This window comes from Rhinolophus hipposideros (assembly GCF_964194185.1).
Source record: "Rhinolophus hipposideros genome assembly, chromosome: 23".
NCBI classification, from domain to species: Eukaryota; Metazoa; Chordata; class Mammalia; order Chiroptera; family Rhinolophidae; genus Rhinolophus; species Rhinolophus hipposideros.
Genome location: NC_138069.1, coordinates 9,607,425 through 9,628,792, shown reverse-complemented (window position 1 = coordinate 9,628,792; position 21,368 = coordinate 9,607,425). Strand labels below are relative to the sequence as shown.

At 48.5% G+C, this 21,368-nt stretch overlaps 1 protein-coding gene across 1 annotated transcript in view; it reads right to left on the bottom strand.

The window, feature by feature from the left end:
• Window positions 1-738: 738 nt before the first annotated feature.
• LOC308491984 (uncharacterized protein) overlaps window positions 739-21,368 on the bottom strand; it is a gene marked incomplete at its 5' end in the record, with an annotated part of 66,732 nt that continues 46,102 nt past the window's right edge. The window contains 2 exons of the mRNA XM_081036204.1: window positions 739-1,063; window positions 20,413-20,455. Coding sequence (XP_080892330.1) covers window positions 868-1,063; window positions 20,413-20,455 — 239 coding nt within the window. The 3' untranslated portion in view covers window positions 739-867. The remainder of the gene's footprint in view (window positions 1,064-20,412; window positions 20,456-21,368) is intronic.

The following is a 21,368-nucleotide window of genomic DNA, read 5'->3' as shown; positions in this document are numbered from 1 at the left end:
AACACCAAAGGAAGAAAGATGATCAGAAGCAACCCAGAACCTTCCTGCCGTGTTGGAGGCCATGCCAGCAGCTGTCACCATCACAGCTCGAATACATCAAAGCACACAAACCCACATTTTCCATCTGCATCCATGGATCTGCCTGTTCAGACCACATCTGCATACTTCTGTTGCCTCTCCAGACTGAATAAACAGAATGCTGAGGGCTCTAAAACAACTGCGGAAACTGGTGATATTTAGCTGGGGGACGAAAACGGAGGGTCATCTTGAATACCCGATGGGCTGCCAGTGGGCAACAGCCCTGGGCACCCGCTAAGGAAGCCAGCTCTCCAGAAATAGACCAGAGAAGCCGGGAACCTGGTGGACTGCCTCTCTGGGACCAGATGAGGCCTTACTCGCTACAACATACACTCTGCACACTTGCCCACACAACAAATGTTTATTAATAGTCATGCATGGCCGATTCCGGGCCAGGGGAATAAGGATTAATAAAACAAGCTCTCAACATTAGAAAGTGCCAGCCCCCTAGGGGACAGAGTCAGGAAAGCTCGTCCTGTGGCCTTACATTCCTTATTATACACTCCATAGGCTGCCGTCCCAGCCACTGCAGAAGGCCATTTTCTTCCTTGTATTCTGAAGGGGCCGCGCATAACGGCAGATAATCAACAAACGCAGGCATAGCTGAAGAGGGAATCCTAGGATGGGAACTCCAGCTGAATCAGCACTCTACGGGGGACAACGTGGGCAGGGTCATTTGCATGTGTCCTTTGCCCCTTCGATCCCTTCAAGCCCAGACAGGCCTGGACCATGGTGCCTTCCGGGCTGTTTCCACCCACGCAGGTTGACCTTTGCCGCTGCAGTGAGATATCAAAGGGTGTCTTCCAATCCTAAATGACATATTGGTCTTCCTCTTCGGTTCCCTCCAAGGCTCCTCAGTAACAGTTGTGCTTGTGCGGCCTCTTGAGAGCTGCTCTGAAAAGGGCTCCTTCTGCAGCTTTGTCCGTCCACAGCACTGCCCCGTGCTGCAGCTGACACACACACACTTTTCTTTCTTATTGTGAAACTGTAATGATGCAGAAAATGCACAAAACATATGGCCAGTTTGCTAAGTATAAAACATAAAGCAAATATTTCTATAACCACCACCCAGTCCAGAGATAAAACAACACCACCCTTCAAGATCCCTGGGCGTGCGTCCTAATCACAACCCCGGTCCCCCCTTTGGTCATGACTAAATTGACTTTTGTGATAGTGATTTCTGTGTTCTGTACAGTTTTACCTCCTCGGCATGTCTCCTTAAACGCTATAGTCTAGTTTTGCCAGTCGTTAAGCTTTTCATGAAAGGAATTGTATACATATTCTTTGTGTGTTTCACCCAACATAACAGTTAGTGAGAGTCATGCATTAGGACACTATTGTTATACAATATTACAGTTACTGCAAGTCGCCGTGGTTCATTCATTTCCACTGCAGGAACGTGCACAATTGATTTGTATTCTCTAGAGGTGATGGGCGTTTGGACTCTTCCTGTTGCTGTGTGGATATTCTGGTGCACGTGGGTAGGAGTTTGGTTAGAGAAGAGTGTGAAGAATGGGGCTACTGGGTTATAAGGTAGAAATATTTTCCTCTTTACTAGATCACTTAAGTACTTTTTAATTATGAAAATGTTTCTCGGGAAAACAGTGTTGTAACCCTGCAGCATTATCTGGGGTGGAGGAAATGAGGTATGCATGCCTGCCCGTGCAGTTTGACTGGCTTACACTCTGTCCTCAAACCTCAATCCCTGCAGCCCAGCCTCCCGGCCCCACCCCCCAGCAGCAGGCTCCTCTCTGGCCTCCCTCCCTCAGTGATGTAGCTGGGTGGGGATGGGAGGGGGTTGAGAATGAGGAAGTGGAAACCAAATATGAGGGCCACAGAGAAGTCTGGTCCACAGATCTCACTGTTTCAGCAGCATACTCCGTGGGAGAGGAATGTGCAAGCTGCCACGGAACACGCAGAGCAGGTGCCAGGCCCATGGGTGCCAAGATGTGCTACGGAGCAAGCGGCCACTTTACACTAGCTTCCTGTACATAAGTCACTCTGTGCAACCATCACCCCAACCCTGCACCGAGTGACTGGCAATATAGTACAACAGGTAGCCGTGTGGGATCTGGATCTGTTTAAACTGGGTTTACATTGTGGTTTCCCTACTCACTGATGCAAAGTTGGACCAGTTACCTGCCTTCCTTTGGCCTCAGTTTCCTCATCTGCAGAATGGGGCTACCTGACTCAGAGGGTTGTTGAGAGAGTGAAAAGAGATAATGTGTAGAAGGCGCTTAGCAGAGTGCCACAAAGGATGAATGAACAGAACTATGAAATAGGAACTCTGGTGTCCCAAGGTGGACAGCCAGGACATGGGATAGGGTGAGGGGACAGCTCATCTTGTCAAGTTGGGACCAAGCCACCAAGCTGAGGGAGCTGATCTGGTGCTGTGTGAGGACGCAATCAGTGGAGAACTGGCCAGGTGGACTTTGAAATGCGGGCACCCAGGCTGTCCTGCCCCCCTGGCACCTTTACCCAGAGCTCTCTACCTATCTTTGCTGCTTCAAAGGGCAGTGATTTGTGACAGGGAGCAGCTGGATTCATGCACATGTGGGAGCTTCAGTGCTGGTCTCCGGGAGGCCACATTGGCAGGCGGCAGCAGTAGCAGCCAATGGGCAGCAAGCCTGTTGCTAAGGTCACTGGTGAACCTTATTTGGCGACATCGGGCTGACCCTGCATTCACCTCTGAGAACCCTGGGAAACGCCAACCACAGATGTGAAATGAACGTCTTAAAACCACAACTGCATTTCCTTTGAGAAAAGATTCGGCTCTCCTCGCCAGCCTGCTCTGGACGCCTTTTGTACAATACCTTGCAACCTCTACAGAGAAAAGCCTGGGCAGGGAGAGCGGCAAGGGCTGCAGCACCGGCAGCCTCAGGACCCAGCAAGGACCTCAATGTCTTCTGTTCTCACCCTGGCAGCTGCCTAGCCCTGTCCAGCTACCCGCACACACCCTGAAGTGTTCCTGGCCCCACTTCCTGCAGCCTTGGGAAGCAGCGGGTATGAGGAAGACCCACGGCACACAGGGAGGAAGTGAGCCTACCCAGGCCCTCACCATCTGCATGGGCCACGAGGTGCAGCCTAGAGCTCAAACGGTCGGCGGTTTCAGTTTTTTCACCTCCCTTTGGTGCATCTTCTAGCTTAACATTAAATAAGTAAAACTGTTGCCCCACCCCAAATGTGGGAGGGAAGCTGTGCCTTCAGTATTTCCAAAATACTTCTCTCGCCTCATGTGTGTACAGCACCTTCAATTCTGGAACTGGGCTCACATTTGCCATCTTGTGGGATCCTTACAAGCACAGCTAAGGTAATAACAGCTAACGACGACTGAGCCCTCACCATGTGTCAGGAACATGAATTAACTCACAGAATCTGCTATAATTGTTCCCATGTTACAGAAGAGAAAAACAGGGCAAAGAGAGATTCAGTAATTGTCTCAAAGGTCACACAGCCCACGAATGACAGAGCTGGGGTTTTATCCCAGATAGCCCAATTCCAAACCCTGCCCTATTATCTTCAAAGCATGGACAACAGAACAAATCCCATTTCAGATGAGAAGGTGAGGCTGAGAGGACTAAAGGGTGGTGTGGGGCCTGCAGTCAGGACTGCTTTCCCTGTCCACAACTCCCCCAGAGGACCATCCACCAGCATCCTTCATCTGTCCCCCTTCTTTGTTATCATTGTCACCCCCACCCAGCTTATCTCCTGACCCACAGACTAAAACTGGCCTTTCTTTTCTGGGCAGCCCAGGGAGCCAAGTGGCCCAGCCTGTCTGGAAGAGACTACGTGAGCCCATCTGTCAGAAAGGGAGGCAAAGTTAAAGCCACGGAGAATGCCACAGGACACCTCATCCCCGGACCACCCTCTTCCCCTGCTAAGCCTGTGGGCTTCACAAAGCCCTGTGCACACCGGGGCAGTCAGAGTATTCCACGGCTGGCGGCTGGGGGTGGTGGGCAGCAGAGCTGGGACATCTGTCCACAGCATCCTCAGCTGGAGGTGCTGCGAGAGGCTGGGGTGTGGCCTGGACACGGAGGAACAGCAGAGTTGTCCTCTTGGGCTCTTCAGGCCGCCCTCACGCATTGAACACACACTTTTGAGTGCATCTGCCGTGTGTCAGGCACTATTCCAAGCCCTGAGGACACCACAGTGAACAACACAGAGCAGATTCCGGGCCTCGCAGCATTTAGTCCCAGTGAGGGAGATAGACATTAGGCAAATAATCACACAGATAGCTGAAACCCACAGGGTGCTATGAGGGTGCAATTTCTGGGTCTTTATCTAAGGAGCAGGAGTGTGTGGGGCTGAGGGGTTCGGGCAGCCATGCCCTGCTGAATGGAGGGATGGTGTGGAGTTAGGGGGTGTGGATAGTTCTTGGCCCCTTCCCCACTGCCCTCCTCCTCTCCCCTGCATTTCAGCCCCTTCGAAATTGGCTTCCACGAAAGCTGCTCTGCTGGTCCCCTTAAAGGTCCTGGCAGTTGGTTTTGGTGTTTCTGCCTGGGTGAGCACAGACTGGGACACGTGCGAGCGCGTGTGTGTGTGTGTGTGTGTGTGTGTGTGTGTGTGTGTGTGTGTTGGGGAGATTAGAGGCGAGGAGGGCTGAGGGTTTCTTATCTTTGATCCTTAGCTAAACTCCAGCAGCTCCATTCCTCCTTGAAGTCCTGTGTGTGCATGTGGGAGAGCCCTGGCAGGACAACCGGGTGAAGGCAGCCAATAGGAAAGAAGCTGCTAGTGTGAGATTCTGAGAAACATTTTCAGATGAACCGACAGACAGCCAGGGCTCTTCCTAAAGGACCTCTGAAAAGAGTTTTTCAACCAAAAGTGTGAAATTAGCTCTTCCTCGAGAGGAAACCCTCCCAGGGGTGAGAGCGAGCCAGCCAGCCTGAGAGGAAACTGGTGCGTCACGCAACCCTCCCTACCAGCACGGCCCTGCGTTGGCGTGCCCACTGCCAGGCTGCTTCCAAAACACCCTGTGGCTTCCACTAAATATGTTTCTCCCCACTCCTCTGCTTCCTCCGCCCTGGGGGACTCTCCCTGTGGAAAAGGAACTTCCCAGCACTGGGGGATTCGAGGCTGTGATTTCCAGTTTCATTTTCCAGTTTCCATTTAGAAGAAGCTCTGCCAGCACTCTATTCCCCATGCCACAAGGCACCACAGAAGAGCTAAGGGGCAAGAAAAAAGTGTCCCAGCCAGCCACCCGGCTCCTGGGGCTCTCAGGGGGTTGGGAATGGCCAAACCCCCTGTGGGTGATGTTGTTAAAACTCAGATTCCTGGCTCCCCAGTCTCTGAGATGAAGTTTGGGCTTCTCAGTGATTCTGATGTGATCCGTGGACCCCCCCACTGTGACAGTCACAGTCTCAGAGACCCTCAGAAGAGCCAGAGTACAGCTGAGGCACAACCCAATCCCTCTCTGAGTCTCTTCCCACAATAAGTGCTTGTGAAAGTTTGTTCAGCCTCCCTGCCCCTTCCCCACCAGGGTTTGGACACATTTCAGCTGTCAGTTTCTTGGGACTGGAGGTCTGTGGGAAGCCCAGGTTATCGTCTTCATACAGCTCCTACGTTCCCCACGCTCCAGGTTTCCCTTCAAGTTGCTAATTTGTAATAGGCATTAATAGAAACAAAACAAGAAAGAAAATTTCTACGAAGAGCCATCACCCTCAGGTCCTCTGGTTCTCCCCCTTGCTCTATTTATTTTTAATTCATAGCCTGTCTAATTTTTAAAAGGATTTAAGGATACTTATATCTGCTTTTCTTTTTTCCTGTGGGGCGTGTGCGTGTGTGTGAGACTGTAGGTGGGGTGAGTCTTCCAAAGTAGCCTTGTCCTGGGCTGACCTTTGAGGAAGCAGGTGGGCAAGTCCCCAAGTCTGGCAGATGTAGACCTTTCCTAATCTCTAAGGCAAATTTGTTCTTTAGTGTTTCTAGTATCAGTTTTTGATCAATCATTAATCAAAGTTGCAATAAAAAGATAATCTTCTCAGGACAGGGCTGTAAAGGTCCTTAAATAAACTCTTCTGTGGAGGTCTCTAAGCCAAGAAAGAAGGGTCTCATATCTATGGCTGGAGCTGGAGACAAATAAAGGCACCACCATCTCTAATCAGTGGGCACAGACATGAACTTCAGTCACCTGAATGGCTGTGGCCTCTTGCTTCACCTCTCACTGCTGCCGAAGTGGCCATGCTCTGCCTCTTGGACCAGGTGGCAAAGCTGGGGAAAGAGGCAGTAATTGGGCCCGAATGTGAGGCCTGGCGGTCACCTCCATAGGGTATGACAGCTATGGCATGGCTCTGGGGCCAGGCCTAATGTGGAGGCCAAGCAGCCCACATGATGGAGGGAACCCGTCTGATAGTTTGGCCCATTCCTGCCGACTTACTGCTGCTGTGCAGGGCAGAGTGGTGCTGGGATGGAGGAGGGCGCCCACTTGTCATGGGAGGAAGAAAGGAAATGGCTGCTCCTTCCAGGGCCCAGTAGGGGTTAGAGGCTGCAGCGGAAGGGGGGGCCTCACTCCTCCCACGGAGGACAGGGTGGGTCTGCATTGGGGCATGAGGTCACAGTCTCCCGACAGGCTGCAGAAGCTGTTTCTAGGAGCTAGAATCAATCATTACCAGGGGTAATGTGAGGCCCAGCACCAGTTCCAAGAAGCAAGGACACCAAGGCAGGGCACAGGGACCTGGGCCAAGTGCAACCTGGGCCATCAGACGTGGGCTTGTCAGGAGTTGCAACCTGGGCCAGGGCCAAGTGCAACCTGGGCCATCAGAAGTGGGGCTTGTCAGACGTGGAGTTATCAGGAGCCTTCCCAGGAGCCCCCGCAATGCCTACATTGTTCCAGAGAGCCAGTATGCTCCTGTGGACATACCTCAGATGTGCGGACTCTGAGAAGATGGGAGAGGCACTCACCATTTGCTGCACACCTTCTGACATATTACTGGTACCATTTTTTCAGACACGAGGAAGAAACGGGCATTTTCAAAGAAGTGCAACCATAGTGGTACAAGGGAGTAAAATCAGGTGTGAGAAATTGTTCAAAGGATTGGTATTCAGAACCCGGACAGAGTTGTTCTGGATGTTTCAAGGGGAGAAAGCAGCCTCAATGGGAACAGTCGAGTGATGGATGTGAGGAGAAGACTTTCTATAAGTCCAGTGTGGTCTCCAAAGGTAGATAGGTATACACATATACACATGCACACACACACATTCGCTCTCTTTTTTTGAACGAGAACAAGAAAGGAATGGAAAGATACATACTGTGGCTGTCTGAATCTGGTCAGATTTTGAATGATTTAAATTTTTCTCCCTTGTCCTTACCAATAGTTTCTAAAATGTCCGTAATACACCCAAATTACTTTTTTTTATCATAGGAAAATATACATAACATAAAATTTACCATTTTAACCATTTTGAGGTGTGTGGTTCAATGGCGTTAAGTTTTACGCTCACATTGTTGGGTAACCATCACTACCATGCAGGTCCAGAATTTTTTCATCAGCTTCAACTCAGAACTCATTAAACTAATTCCCCATCCCTGCTACCACCAGTCGCTGGCAATCACCATTCCACTTTCCATCTATATGAATTTGACTACTCTAGGGATCTCATGTGAGTAGAATACAACATTTGTCCTTTTGTGTTGTCTGGCTTATTTCATTTCTTGGCATAATGTTTTCAAGGTTCATCCATGTGGCAGCATGTGGCAGAATTTCATTCCTTTTTAAGGTTGAATAATATGCCACCGTGTGTATGTATTCCATTCATCTGTCAATGGGCATTTGGATTGTTTCCACCTTTGGGATATTGTGAATAAGCCTTATATGAACATGTCTGTACAAATATCTCTTTCAGTCCCTGCTTTTAATTCTTTTGGGTATAAAACCAGAAGTGGAATTGCTGGGTCATATGGTAATTCTAGGTTTAATTTTTTGAGGAAACACTATACTATTTTTCACAGTGACTGTATCATTTTATAGTCCCACTAGCAATACAGAAGAGTTCCAATTTCTCTACCTCCTCACTAACACTTGTTATTTTCTGTTGTTGGTTTTTTTTATAATAACCATCCTAAAAGTGTGAAGTAGTACCTCATTGTGGTTTTGATTGGCATTTCCCAAATCCAAACTACTTATTTTTTAATCCAATTCTGTCTGAATCAAGTCCTTTGTCTTCTAATTCTCGATAATAGGGACCTTTCTCCCCTTTCCACTTTTTAAGATACTTATTCTTTGTATTATGTTTGCTGCAATTGTGGTAAAATACACATAACAAAATTCACTATCTTAACCATTTGTAAGTGCCACAATGTTGTGACCTAACCCAAATTACCTTTATAATGATAAAAAGAAACAAAAGGCTATTTAAAAAAGAAGGAGAAGGAGAACGAGAAGGAGAAGGAGAAGAAGAATTAGAAAGCAGTGGATTCTCAGCCCCTGGCGACGTTCGGGTGTTTTGGCTCAGTCCAGGCAGGGACTCTCATCCATCTACTGAGCACCTTCAATGTGCCAGGCTCTGTGCCAGGCAGGGGGCTCCAAGGTGAGTGGTGTCTGGTCTTTTCCCTGGAATTTTAGCCTCTGTCGGAAGCAGTTATACCCAAGGCTATTGTGGGCCCAGAGGGCCACCCTCTCATGCGGGTGCAGCGTTGGGAAAGGTGGCACAGATGAGGTGGCACATGGTCTGGGTGAGGTGTTCGCAGATGTGCAATGCAGAAAGCAACCGGCCCATGCCGTTGGACTGTGGCAGCACTTATCACGGCTGCCATCATGTAAGCATTGGTTAATTTATGTCTGTCTTCCCTATTCGATTATGAGCATCATGAGAGCAGGGCCAGGTGGTCTTGTTCACTATGGAACCCCACTGTGCTCAGTATCGGCAGATGAAAAGGAATACTTGCTGAGTAAATGAGTGGCTGAGGAGGACAGAGGAAGCGTCTCCTTCCAGAATCCAGGCCTGAGAGGCAGGCAGCATGGCTGTACTTCACGGGGAAGAGGATGGAGGGAAGCACGACACACGTTGGAGATGGGGGCATGACAAATGCTGTAGCAGAGGAGCCAGAGGAACAGGAGAGTTTGAAAACCCAGGATTGAGAGAACTGAAGGCCGTGATCTCTGGCTAGTGGCCCTGGAGAAAGGGGAGAGGCTGGGATGCAGCCTCAGTGGAAGGAGCGGGGTCTCTCTTTTTATAACTCAGATGGCCAATATGAAAGAGACAGAAAATGCCAGTTGTTGACAAGAATGTGAAGCAACTGGAACCCTCATACACTGATGGAGAGTGTGTTCTTCCTGCTACTATTCGAGGCTTCATACAGCACTCCGGTTGCTGGTTGGTTCAGACTACCATTAGGGCCAATCAAGGGAACCCCAACATCTGCACTTAGGCTATCAGACATGAATGTCCTCTGCCCAGAGCAACTTCTAAGAAGGGCCTGAGTCCAGAGTTGGCTCTGTGCTCACCAGCCTCCAAAATGTCAACTTTGTCCACATGTCTCCTTACCCCTCATCTAAGGTCACAGCTGACAGGACTTCAGTCAGCAGAAGGTGGACCCGGCTTTTTTTCAAAGAGCACATGGGATGGGCACTGTCCCCCTCACCCCTGGCTTCTGAGCACTGTGGTAAACGGACTCCATCAGGGTGCTCAGAGCCCTGCTGAGGGGTCTTTATGCACACACAGTCCGGTGCCAACATCCTAGCCTCCAAGACTCAGTGCACAGAACTCCTCACCTACCAGACGTGTGGCACACGTGCCCACAAGGAGCCCACACAGCTCAGCTGTTTGACGCCTGCACAGTTCAAGTCTGAGGGAAGGAAAATGCTGAATCTGTGTGTCATTTGTATTTTTATTGCATCTTCCTTCTCAAGTTGGCGGATATTGTCACTGAGTGACCAAATGCCACACAGGAGGGCCCAGTAGTCCCTGGGATGAGGTTGCAGGATGAGATGAATACAGTTGATAAAAAGGTAATGTGTCATCAGGACTCACACTGTATGCGCTCAGTCTGAGTGCTACAGAGGTTCAGAAGAGTAAGAGGTCAAGTAGGGGTCGGGTGGCCAGGGAAGGTCCTGGAGCAGGGCCCCCAGAAGATAGAGCAGAAGATAGAGGAGACGTTACAGGTGAGGAAAATAATAACTGGGACCTGTATGCAAAGTCACCAGAATTCCAGAGCTGGCCGGGCCTGCACCCATGTAGGAGAGCCCCACCAGCTGCCCTTTCACCCAGGAGAGAGGCGACAGACAGCAGGCCTCCCTCAACTCCACCCAGGTCCCCGGAACACATGCTGCACTGTCCCCGGCCTGACCACAAGCCCCACATGAGCTGTGTCCCGTTCATTCTGGCCTAGAAACTGGGAAGTACCTGGCATGGGGCCCCTCCACTTCCTCCACATGATTGCTTGGGGCTCCAAGGGGACCAGCAAGGGTCATTTTTGTGGTCAGGAAATGTCTGTGGCAGCTGTGGATACCACAGGCCTTCCCTGGACCCTTCTGAACTGGAGACCACATTCCCGAAGGTGCTCAACTGCCAGAACTCCAGCTCCAATCTCTTGCTTCTTCCTGGTAGGCTCATCTTGGTGTGAGGGGGTGAAGGTTCTTTTTCCCCAGGTCCATGAGGTCCTCAGAGCCAAAATACTGTAAGTTCAAGAGTGTGTCTTCAAGAAACAGAGCAGCAGATACTAACTTGTGGTTTAATTCAATGCTTTTCAACTTTGGCTGTGTATTAGAGCCACCTAAGGAGCTTCTTAAAAATACTCATGTCCAAATACTTCCACAGACACTTTGCAAAGAGGCGATCTAAATGGCTAATCCACATGAAAATGTACTCGACTATATTAGTCATGAGGGAAATGCAAATGAAAACCACATTGTGATACCATTACATACCTACCAGAATAGCTAACATGAAAAAGACAGAAAACAGCAAGTGTTGGCAAAGATGTGAAACTGTCAGAACCGTCACACATAGCTGGGGGGTATGTGAATTTGGTACAGTCACTTTGGAAAATTATTGGCATAAGATACGAAAGCTCAACATGCTCGTATCCGTACTCACCCAGCCATTCCACTTCTACGTTTGTGCCCAGCAGAAGAGCATACGGATGTGCTCCACAGACCCCACTCGAATGCTCATAGCAGCAGTACTCATAATAATCCCAGACTGAAGACAACCATCCAAACCCTCAAACGTCCATCAACCGTTAGAGTGGACAGGTAAACTGAGGACTACCCATATGGTGGAATGCTCTACAGCGATGCGAATGAATGAACTACAAATATAAGCAACAGCTTGGTGAATCTCACAAACACAACGTTGAGTGGGAGAAGCCAGACACGAATCATACATAGTATATACGATATGATTCCATTAAAACAATATAAGACCCCCCAAACAGGCAAAACTAATTTACACTATTAGAGGTGAGAATGGCAATTACCCTTTGGGGCATGTGGGGTAGTGTTCTGTTTCTTGATCTGGTTGCTGGTTACTCAAAGTTCACTTTGTGAAAATTCACTGAGCTTTGCACTTATTGTTTTTTCTTTCCTCTCGCCCTCCCTCCCTCCCTCTCTCCCTCCCTCTTTTCTTTTTCTTTCTTTCTTTCTTTCTTTCTTTCTTTCTTTCTTTCTTTCTTTCTTTCTTTCTTTCTTTCTTTCTTTCTTTCCTTCTTTCTTTCTTTCTCTCTTTCTCTCTTTCTCTCTTTCTCTCTTTCTCTCTTTCTCTCTTTCTCTCTTTCTCTCTTTCTCTCTTTCTCTCTCTCTCTCTCTCTCTCTCTCTCTCTCTCTCTCTCTCTCTCTCTCCCTCCCTCCCTCCCTCCCTCCCTCTCTCTCTCTCTCTCTCTTTCTTTGTATGTACATTATCCTTCAGTAACAAAGACTTCATTTTTTTCCTTTTTTTAACCCAGATCAATTTAGTCAATATCTTTGAGAATGAAGCCCAGACATCAATATCTCAGATGATTGTAATGGGCAGCCAAGATTGAAAGCCACTGGTTTAATTTCTTGGGAAAAGCAGATCCACTCAATGGTCTCAAGTGGTCCTGACAAAAGGCACTTCCAGCTCGGTGGAGTGAGCTGGGGCAGGAAGAGGTCCGTCTTTGCTGCATGGGCAGAGGAAGTAGCGCGCTGTTGTAATGTGTCTCCCTAGCAGCGTCTGCTGAAAGCCGGTTGCATCAGTTTGGTGTGTAATGGGAACAAGGTGGGCCCTCACCCCGCCCCAGGGAAGTGGCACTAAGCACAGCTGCTACGGGGTCATTTCAGAGAGGTGGCAGCTGGGCCTCCAGGGACTGCCACCAGGGCTGGAGGTGCTGCTGAGCTGACACCTGGTGGGGTGAGGGGCTGCTGTCCCACTCTGGGTGTCTGTGTTTGTGGGTAACAGCCAACTCTGGGTTCCAGATGATGCCCAAACTCCCTGGCCTCTGGGTCCAGATTAGGAACTTGCAACATCTTCCTGAGGACCGCACTGCGCTTGGCTCAAATGCCTGGGCTGAATATTCCTTCCTCTTCTTGTGGTTAAGTGGCAGCCACCCTAGCAATGGTCAACCTCCAGCAGACTCTGGTCAAACTACAGGCAGCTTGGACAGGACAGGACAGGACATGGGCTTACACACGACACAGGTGTTCTGCCCCCAGCCCCCATCTGTCCTCTCAGCAGTGCATACATACACCATGAACCTGGTGCTGTGGGAGGGGCTGTGCAGAGGCCTCAGAAGCTGCCCGAAGCCCTCCAGGGCCCTCCACCAGCAAGCTTCGGGCTGGCTCTTGTGGCTTGTCCCTGCATGTCCGCCTCCTAGCATTGCGTCTACAGGGCAAGAGTGAACAGGACGGGGCCTGGGGTCTCATGCACCTCTGCTGGGGGAGCCGCTGCGGGGGCCTCAGCGGGGGTCACTTGGCTGTGGGACACAGAGTGGCGTGGGCTGGAAGAGGACAAGCTAAACTGATAGAGGCTACATCTGTCACGGATAAGCCATCACACGTTAAAAACTAACAAGCCTGTCTAGAACGGCCCAGCCTCCACTCCCCAAATTACAAAAACAAATCCCTCGAGGTAAAAGAATCAGGAATAAAACAGCTGGGTGTAAACGTGCCTCTCCACTGAAGCTGCAACTCTCCACTTCCCTGGCTCCAGTCCCTTCCTTGTGAAATGGGGGTGATGCCCCCCCGGCCTTTCCTCTGCCCAGGAGGGCTGAGAGTCTATGACTCTGCCGAAGTGGGACCAGAGAGGCCTGGGCCCTGAGGGCTGTGCCCAGGCTGCCCCTGGCTGGGACCTCAGCGCCCACATGCTACCTCACTTCCCTTGTCTGTAAAATACCACAATGGCAGCCCGTGCCAGCCAGCATGGCACTGCCCCTTCCTGTTGTCTGTTTTAAGAAGCATTTATGAAATGTTTCCTTTTCATGCTTCAGGAAATGGGTGGCCAGAAAGAGTTCTTGATTTTACCTTTTCCCTAGAAATTTATAACATGTGCTTCAAACAGGTGCATAAACTAAACTAAACTGAGGGCTGACTGGCAGCATGTAGAGTGAGGAGGCAGGTGAATCCAGGGAGCACTCAGGCTGACCTCAAGGTGGCTGCAGGGCAGCGAGGCTCTGGGCACTCCTCAAGGTGTGAGGCGTGACCACGGCAAGGCCGTGGGCCTCCCTGGGCGCCAGTTTATGCTCATCTCAGTGAATGGACAAGCACACAGTACTCCTCAGAGCAAAAGCATCGAAGAAACTGCTAACCAGGAAGCACATAGGCCTGACTGGCGGGTCCAACCTGCGAGACAATTAACGTCACATCTGGGGAATCCCACCCAGACATAGCCTGGATGTCCCCCAAATATCCATTTTACCTTAAGACCCAGCAAGGATCTGTTATCCAGGAAGGTACTGAATCCTTTTCTGAAACTGTTGACATTTCCCAGTCTGTCAAATATTTTCTAAAAGGCATCATAAATTCTCTCTCCTCGTTTCCTTTTATTTACATGCTTGGTTTCCTTCTCAAAACACTCTAACAAGTAATATTTCCCCATGTGGAGAAGTCACTAATCCAATGCCCTCTGCTATGCATTATAGTTAAAAACTAGGAAGTGAATTTTAAAAAGCCCCCGAGTAGCCCAGCGACGTCACAGAACCCCCACACAGGACTCCTAGGGGGAATCTTTCAGGCTCCCTCAGGGACTATTCTTGTTTTAGATACAATTCAGAAAAAGTTTCTATGGTCAGAGTGCCAGTAGGAAACTGAGACACACTGCACCGGTGACAGAGAAACGCTTAGGAAGGATTGTGAACAAGGGGGTGAACAGGATAAGGGGAACAGCAAGAGGAGTAGAAGCACCTAGAGCCAGCCCCAGTGGGGAGTGGTCGGTCACCACGGGCCCGAGGGACGAGGACAGGGGAGTGACTACTAGAACCTATAGAAAGCTATAGGAAAGGGCTGCTGGGACGAGCTGTGGCTTTAGGGTAGAGAACACAGACCCTGCTGATCTGAGGCCTGGCAAGGGAGGCAACTGGGGGGATACAGCACCCTAAAGCACCCCGAAATTCTTCTGCAATCTCTTGCAGGGTCTTCAATTGGCCAAATCCACCTGGAAGCCTGAGGACATGGAGCCTGGTTACCACAGCCCACAAACGTCAAGTACTGGGAGGTGTGTGGAAGGGTAGAAAATGAGCAGGGGCAGGGTGTCAGGGGACATAGCCGCACAGTCATCTGGCTTAGTCATTTAAAAGGAGTAATGTAGAAGTTGACGTGCTGTAATGTGGCACCCTCACCACAAATAAATGGGATAAAGGCCAGCCAGAGAAAGAGATGACCATGAGAAAAGGTTTAAGGAATTTTAGCACAGCGATCTGGGTTCCCATCGTGGAAAGACAAATAGCTCTACTTAGCTTAATAATCCCAAGGTAAACATGTATGTTCATAAAGATGATGCTGCATTACCAAAAAAATGTTCAAGGTGGTCACTGTACTACTTAATGGAGCTTTAACAGGGCAGGGAAGATTATAACACAATTTAGAGATACATCCATTTAAAACAAGTACAATAGGGCTGCCCGATCTCCTTTCCCTTCTGAAGTGCCACTAAAAGGTCAGTCAAGAAATAAAATAGTATAAACCCTCCAGAGCAAAGAGAAGGGTAAAGGACACGTCAGTGGGTGAGAGATTTCAGCCAAGTCTGGGAAGCAAGCGGAAAAGCAGGTGAGGAATGATGGCTCACATGGAGGAAGCTGGTCTTTTAAGGGCCCCCAGAGGGGGACACTGACAGGAGGCAGTTGCTTCACTCCCAGGATCCTGGAGGAGACCAGACCATTATGATGCTGGGGTGTGGTTGGGACGCGTTGGTTAGGGAACCAGGGAAATGGGTAGGAATTCTCCCAGTCCCACCCATACTCTGCCTCACACATCAGGAGACTGAAGACACCGAACAGGAGAGACCCAGGCAGAAGAGAGGCAAATGAACACAAGAATGAAAACAGGTGGATGAGGGCAAAGTCTGAACATTGAACAGTGGGACTCAATGTCCCCCCTCGTCATGCCACTCCCTACCCCAATAGATCAATCCCTGTTGGGGTCTGGTGAGTTTAGAACATGGCCGCAGATTTTTTTGACACTTCTTCCATTGAGAGGTGGGTCTCTGTCTCCTTCCCTAAATCTGGGTAGGTTTGTAACTGCAGCAAAAGTGATGCTATGTGACTTCCAAGGCCAGGCCATGAAAAGGCCAAGCAGCTTCCATATTGCTAGCTGGGACAGTCACACTGGAGCCCTGAGCTGCCACGTAAGAGGTCCAACTCCCAGGCGATGGGGTTAGCGAGCCCATGCACCGCTTCTCCGATCACCAGCCCCAGCTGAGCCCAGTTTTCCAGCTATCCCCGCCAAGTGGAGAACCGTCTTGGAAGGGGGTCCTTCAGCCCCAGCGTTCTAACTCCCAGCCATCCAAACCACCTTCTGTCAGCCCACTCATCCCAGCCTCGGCCCCAGATATTGTGGATCAGAGAAGAGTTGTGTCTTGTCCGAATTCCTGACTTGCAGCATGATAAAATGGCTGTTGTTTATGCTACTAAGTTCTGGGGTGGTTTGTCATACAGTAAGAGGTCACCGGAACAAGGAGTTAAAATGCTTCCCTTGAGAAGCTGAGTGGCTCTAGAGCAGTGGTCCTCAATAGGGTGATTATGCCCCCCAGGAGACATTTGGCAATGTTTACAGACATTTTTAGTCATCACAGCTCTGGGAGGGGGTTGCTGCTGGCATCTGGAGGGCAGAGTACAATGATGGTGCTAAACATTCTACAATGCACAAAAGCCCCTGACAACAAGAAATTATTTGGCCCAAAATATCAATAGTGCCGAGGTTGAGAAACCTAGCTCTAGAGAAAAGAGTCTGATATAGAGGCTTGTTAATGAAAAGACTGGCTTGCTTCCTATAGTGAAGACCCAGATGGTACGTTCTCCCCAGACACACAGTTTAATTCAGCTTTTTATTGCTTCATTCACAGACAGCCAGGACATTTGACATTTGAGGAAAGCCTCCAACATGAAGGAGAGAGAGAAAACAAACAAAAAGACTATCAAGACAAAACAAATAGACAAAAAATAAATAATAGAAAGATAGTATATCTATACAAAAAAGAATGTGATATTATGAAAAAGGAACAATCAGAAGACAAGAATGAGTACTTGTATATTAAAAATAGGAAAGCCAATATCAAAAAAAAAAAATCAACAGAAGCATTGGAGCATAAAGTCAAGGAAGGTTTCCCAAGGAATTAAACCCAAGAGGCAAAGAGAGGGTAACTAAGAGAGAAAATATTTTTTTTTAATTAGAAGATTAAAAAATAAATAAAAATTAAAAAAAATAAATACAAATTAGAAGATTAATCCAGTAGGTCCGACAGATAACATAGAGAGGAGAAAATTACCAAAGAACTGATAGAAATTTTTTTCCAAAACATAAGGACAGATAACGCAGTACTTAGAGTTAGCCTAAAATCATGTCACATTCTTCTTGGGAGGTTAGAGGGAGGAGAACTGGAGGGGGTTATTAGGAAAGCTCAATTCTCACCCACCGCAAGGAGTCAACAGATGTCTAAAATTGGTAAATCAAGAAATAATAACATACACAGAAACACAAACTAATCAGACAGTTGAAAGAGGCTACCTCTAGAGAGTGGGGGACTCAAAATATGGAGAGGAGATTTTTATTACGGGCTTCTCTGTACTATTGATATTAAACTATATGCATGCATAACTTTAATACATTTGATAAAAGTAAAATGAATACAATAAAAAATTGGAATGTGATGGGACTAAATGTAATTATTTGGAAAATTCACTTATGTGGATGGGCCATGTTCCAAGAATGCTCAATAAATTGGTATGGGTGGGCATTGACAAGGTTTAGTTAATGAGGCCAGTGAGGCAGTTGGGGGAGGGGCGTGCGGATGGGAGCTGGCACAGCAGCCCTGGGGTGGTCACTGGCTCTCTCTCCCAGTTGTATGCGGTTAGGAGACCCTCCTCTTCGGTATGGATCCTACCAGGCTGCCAAAGAGAGGAGCTGGTCATCCTTTCAGGATGACTTCTGGGAATTCATTAGTGCTGTGTATGGGTTTGACACGATTTCAAACCCACTTCTTCATGACTTAAGTGAAGTTGTTTTAATCCACCTACTTATGACAAAGACAAAAACAAAAGTTGTTTTTAGAAGTAAAGTTGTTTTGATATAAGAATGAAATAAGCTGTGTCAAGACATCATCATCTCATCTGTTGTCGTTGATAAGCGCTCAGTTGCTCAGCTGCTTATGGGCGCTGCTAGCAGCATATTGATAAGAACATGTGGAGGAGCCACTATGGCAAGTGGACATTCAGACTATAAATACTGAGAGTGTGAGGAATATCTGACAGTTTTGGTCTGGGCGAGGCAGCTCTTTGCTGACCTAAATAGCTCTCGAAGACGTTTGGGTCCTAAGTTCCTTCCTCGGTAAAGGTGACTCTTACTGGCAGTGGTGAAAGTCTTGCAGCAACTGGACACAATCATCTTGCCCTTCAACATCGGCACCACTGTTCCCTAGCAACAAGGGACTTTTACTTTTTGCTCTGGCAGCTAGCTGGCAGTCAGCTTTCAAGTGGCTAAGCCATCCTTCCCAAGTACCAACTTGCATAAAGGCACACCTCAATTCAATCTGGATTTTATCCCCTTTTATCTCCCTCGGCCTGTAACAAGAGTGTAATTAATCCATTATTGCTTTGGAGTATGTTCTTTTTTATGGCTTAGTAAGAGACATTAGTCCAAACGCTATTGGCTTGTGAAATTCCCTCAGCTAACCTGTGCAAATAAACCATTAGAGAAGATAAGCTCAGTTTCTGAGCATAATTTTGCCCCCCAAAACCAAACAAGTAGGATTCTCTGACTTTCTTACTTTGGACATGGATAAGAGGCTCGGTTTCTGAAGGTGGGTGAGACACTTGGTCCACGGCTGGAGCCACAGAGCCCCTCGCAGGCTGTGCTGGAATCAGGCTGTCTCAGCAGCCGAACGTGACTGCACACACTCATTGTCATCTGATGGGATCGATGGGCCTTGGGTCACCATATCTCCTGCCAGGGCCTCCCCAGGAGGGGCCAAAGTGGGGAACAGGCCTGCAGGGGCTTGAGCCTTACCACTGAGGTGCCTCTGCTTGGGCACCAGTCCTCCGACCTCACCGTCTTTTTCTTTCTTTTCCCTCACTCTTTCCTATTCCCCCTCCTCCCTGCTTCTACCTCAGTCCTCCAGAGCTCTGCCTTGGGGGCTGCTCAGCTGGCTTGCCTGCCAAACAGCACTGCAGTTTCTTAGTTTTATTTTTTTTTAACTTTTCAATTGTTACTTTCTTTCTTTTTTATTACATCATCATTATATGTGATGTTTATTATTAATAGAAAAATAAGGAAATATTGAAAATCACCCATTGTTCTACCAGTCAAATAAAACCACTATTTGTCCATGGATTTCCAGAACGTTTCTAGGCTGGGGTGGCCGGTTAGCTCAGTTGGTTAGAGCTTGGTGCTGGGTAACACCAAGGTTGCCGGTTCGATCCCCACTTAAGCCACTGTGAGCTGCGCCCTCCTTAAACAACAACAACAACAACAACAAAAAACCCCTAGAACCTTTCCAGACTTATACACAGGTAATACACTATTGGTCTACCCCTCATCTGGGTACTCATCTGCTGAGCACTCACCACGTGCTGGGCCCGTTAGCTGTGTTAATCTCACCGAATCCCCACAAGTCTGTGAGGCAGGTGTTGTTATGCCCATTTTATAGGCAGGAAGCAGAGGCTTCGGGAGACCACATCACGTGCCTGAGTTCCCACGCTGGTTAAGAGACTGATCTGGATTTCCACCCTACGGGCTGAGTCCAAAGCTACCTTCCTTGCATGTTTTGTAAGCTTTTTCTAGTTTTCTTCGTTCCTTCATTCCTTCGTTCCTTCCTTCTTTCCTTCCTTCCTTCCTTCCTTCCTTCCTTCCTTCCTTCCTTCCTTTCTTTTTTTTAACTTAGCAATATATGTAAACATCCTTCTTGTCAATAAACATACATCTAGGTCATTCTGCTGCACGACATGCCGTTGTATGGATGTGCTTGATTTTAAACGACCAATTCCTTTTTGTTGGGCTTCCCGATGTTTCCTTTTTTTTTTCTATTACAAACAATGCAGTTATAAATATCTTTGTACACACACCTTCACACAAATGTGATTATTTTCGCAGGATCAACTCTGGAAAGTAGAATTGCTAGGTCAAAGGCTAAACACATTTTTTAATGCTGCCCCTTTCTAATCACATCAACAGTACACACATCGGGTTACATTCCCCCACATCCGTTATTTACTATCTTCACTTTTGCAATTTGGACTGTGATTTAACACAGAATCAGACAATCCCTGTGCTGGAAACATCCTAGTATATTCATCTAGATCTAGAACCAAACAATTCTGCTAAACAAACAAAAAACCCAGAGACTCTGCCAAAGCTGCTCTGACTTTAGCAGGCCAGGCAGAACGTCCTGAGAGAGTGAGGAAGGGGAGGGGCTTGGCGGGAGGCCAGGAAAGCAGAGCAGAAGGGCCCAGCGGCGGCCCACACTGACTGGCTTTGGGGAGGCTGCCATGTTTTCCCAAGGGAGGAGGCACTGTCTTCCTGGGTCTACGGTCCTCACAGCCAGCCTTGAGGATCCACTTCTCTATGCAAGCTGTCCTCATTGTTCCCAGCGCTCACACTCTTTCCAGGAAGTCAACACAAGTCCCCTGGACCTTTACTTAATCCAGTTGCCAACACTTCAGCCCTTTGGTCTTCCCTGAATACCTTCCAACGCCTTTTAAGTTGAGAAGTCCCAAATTAGACAGTCTTACTGTTCTCTTACCTTGAAACATCATTTGCCTCCAATAGGCTGCAAACTCTGGCACCTAGGGGGAAAAAAAAAGAGGAAAGTAAATGATTGAGGCAGAGCACTGAGGCCACGCAAGCCTGGCTAGAAGTCAGTAACGTGCGCTCATTGTGGGAAGTTCTTCAGAAGCCGCTGAGCTGAGTTGGCTACACGCTGGTTCATGGCAGAGGTGGGTACGAGGACTGCCACTCGGGTGCGTTCTCCACTGGGGCACCTCCTCCTCACTAGCCTGTGAATGTTCCTACCTGGGCAGTGAGTATGAGTTGCCTTTTAGACACTCAAGTGAGTATAGGCGAATATGTGAGTCTTGAGTTTAGGAGAGAGGTCCAGGCAGGAAATGAAGATTTGCAAGAGCTCAGCAGGTAGCTTTTTAAGACAGGATGAGATCACGAAGGGGGTGACTGTCAATAGATAAACTGTCTACAGACTGAGCCCCATTCAATCGCTCAGCAAAGGAGACTGAGGAACAGCCAGTACAATAGGAGGAAAAGCAGGAGAAAGGGCTTCTAGGAGGGTGCAGGAGGCAATCCGCTGTGATAGGTCAAGTTATACAAGGACACAAGGTTCATAATTCATAATTGGATTTAGCACCTTGGAGTCACAGGTGATCCCGGTGACAGGCAGACTCAGTGGAGTGATAGGGATGAAAACCTGACTGGAACAGATTCAAAAGAGAAGAGCTAAAGTTGTGCGTTGGGGGACAGAGTGGGCTGGCTGCAGTGGGAATGCTCGAGGCAAAGGGGAAAGAGATGGGGGGGACAAATCCCTCTACTTGGCTATAAAATGTAAAGAGCAAAGCTGGCACCTCCACAGCACCTGTAACTGGCAGCAGTTGTTACCAAGCTGGGTCAGGTTACTGAGCTTCATGTAGTTCTGGCCCCATGAGCTGGCTATCTGCCTATTTCTAGACTCCCATGAGGTTATTCCCATGT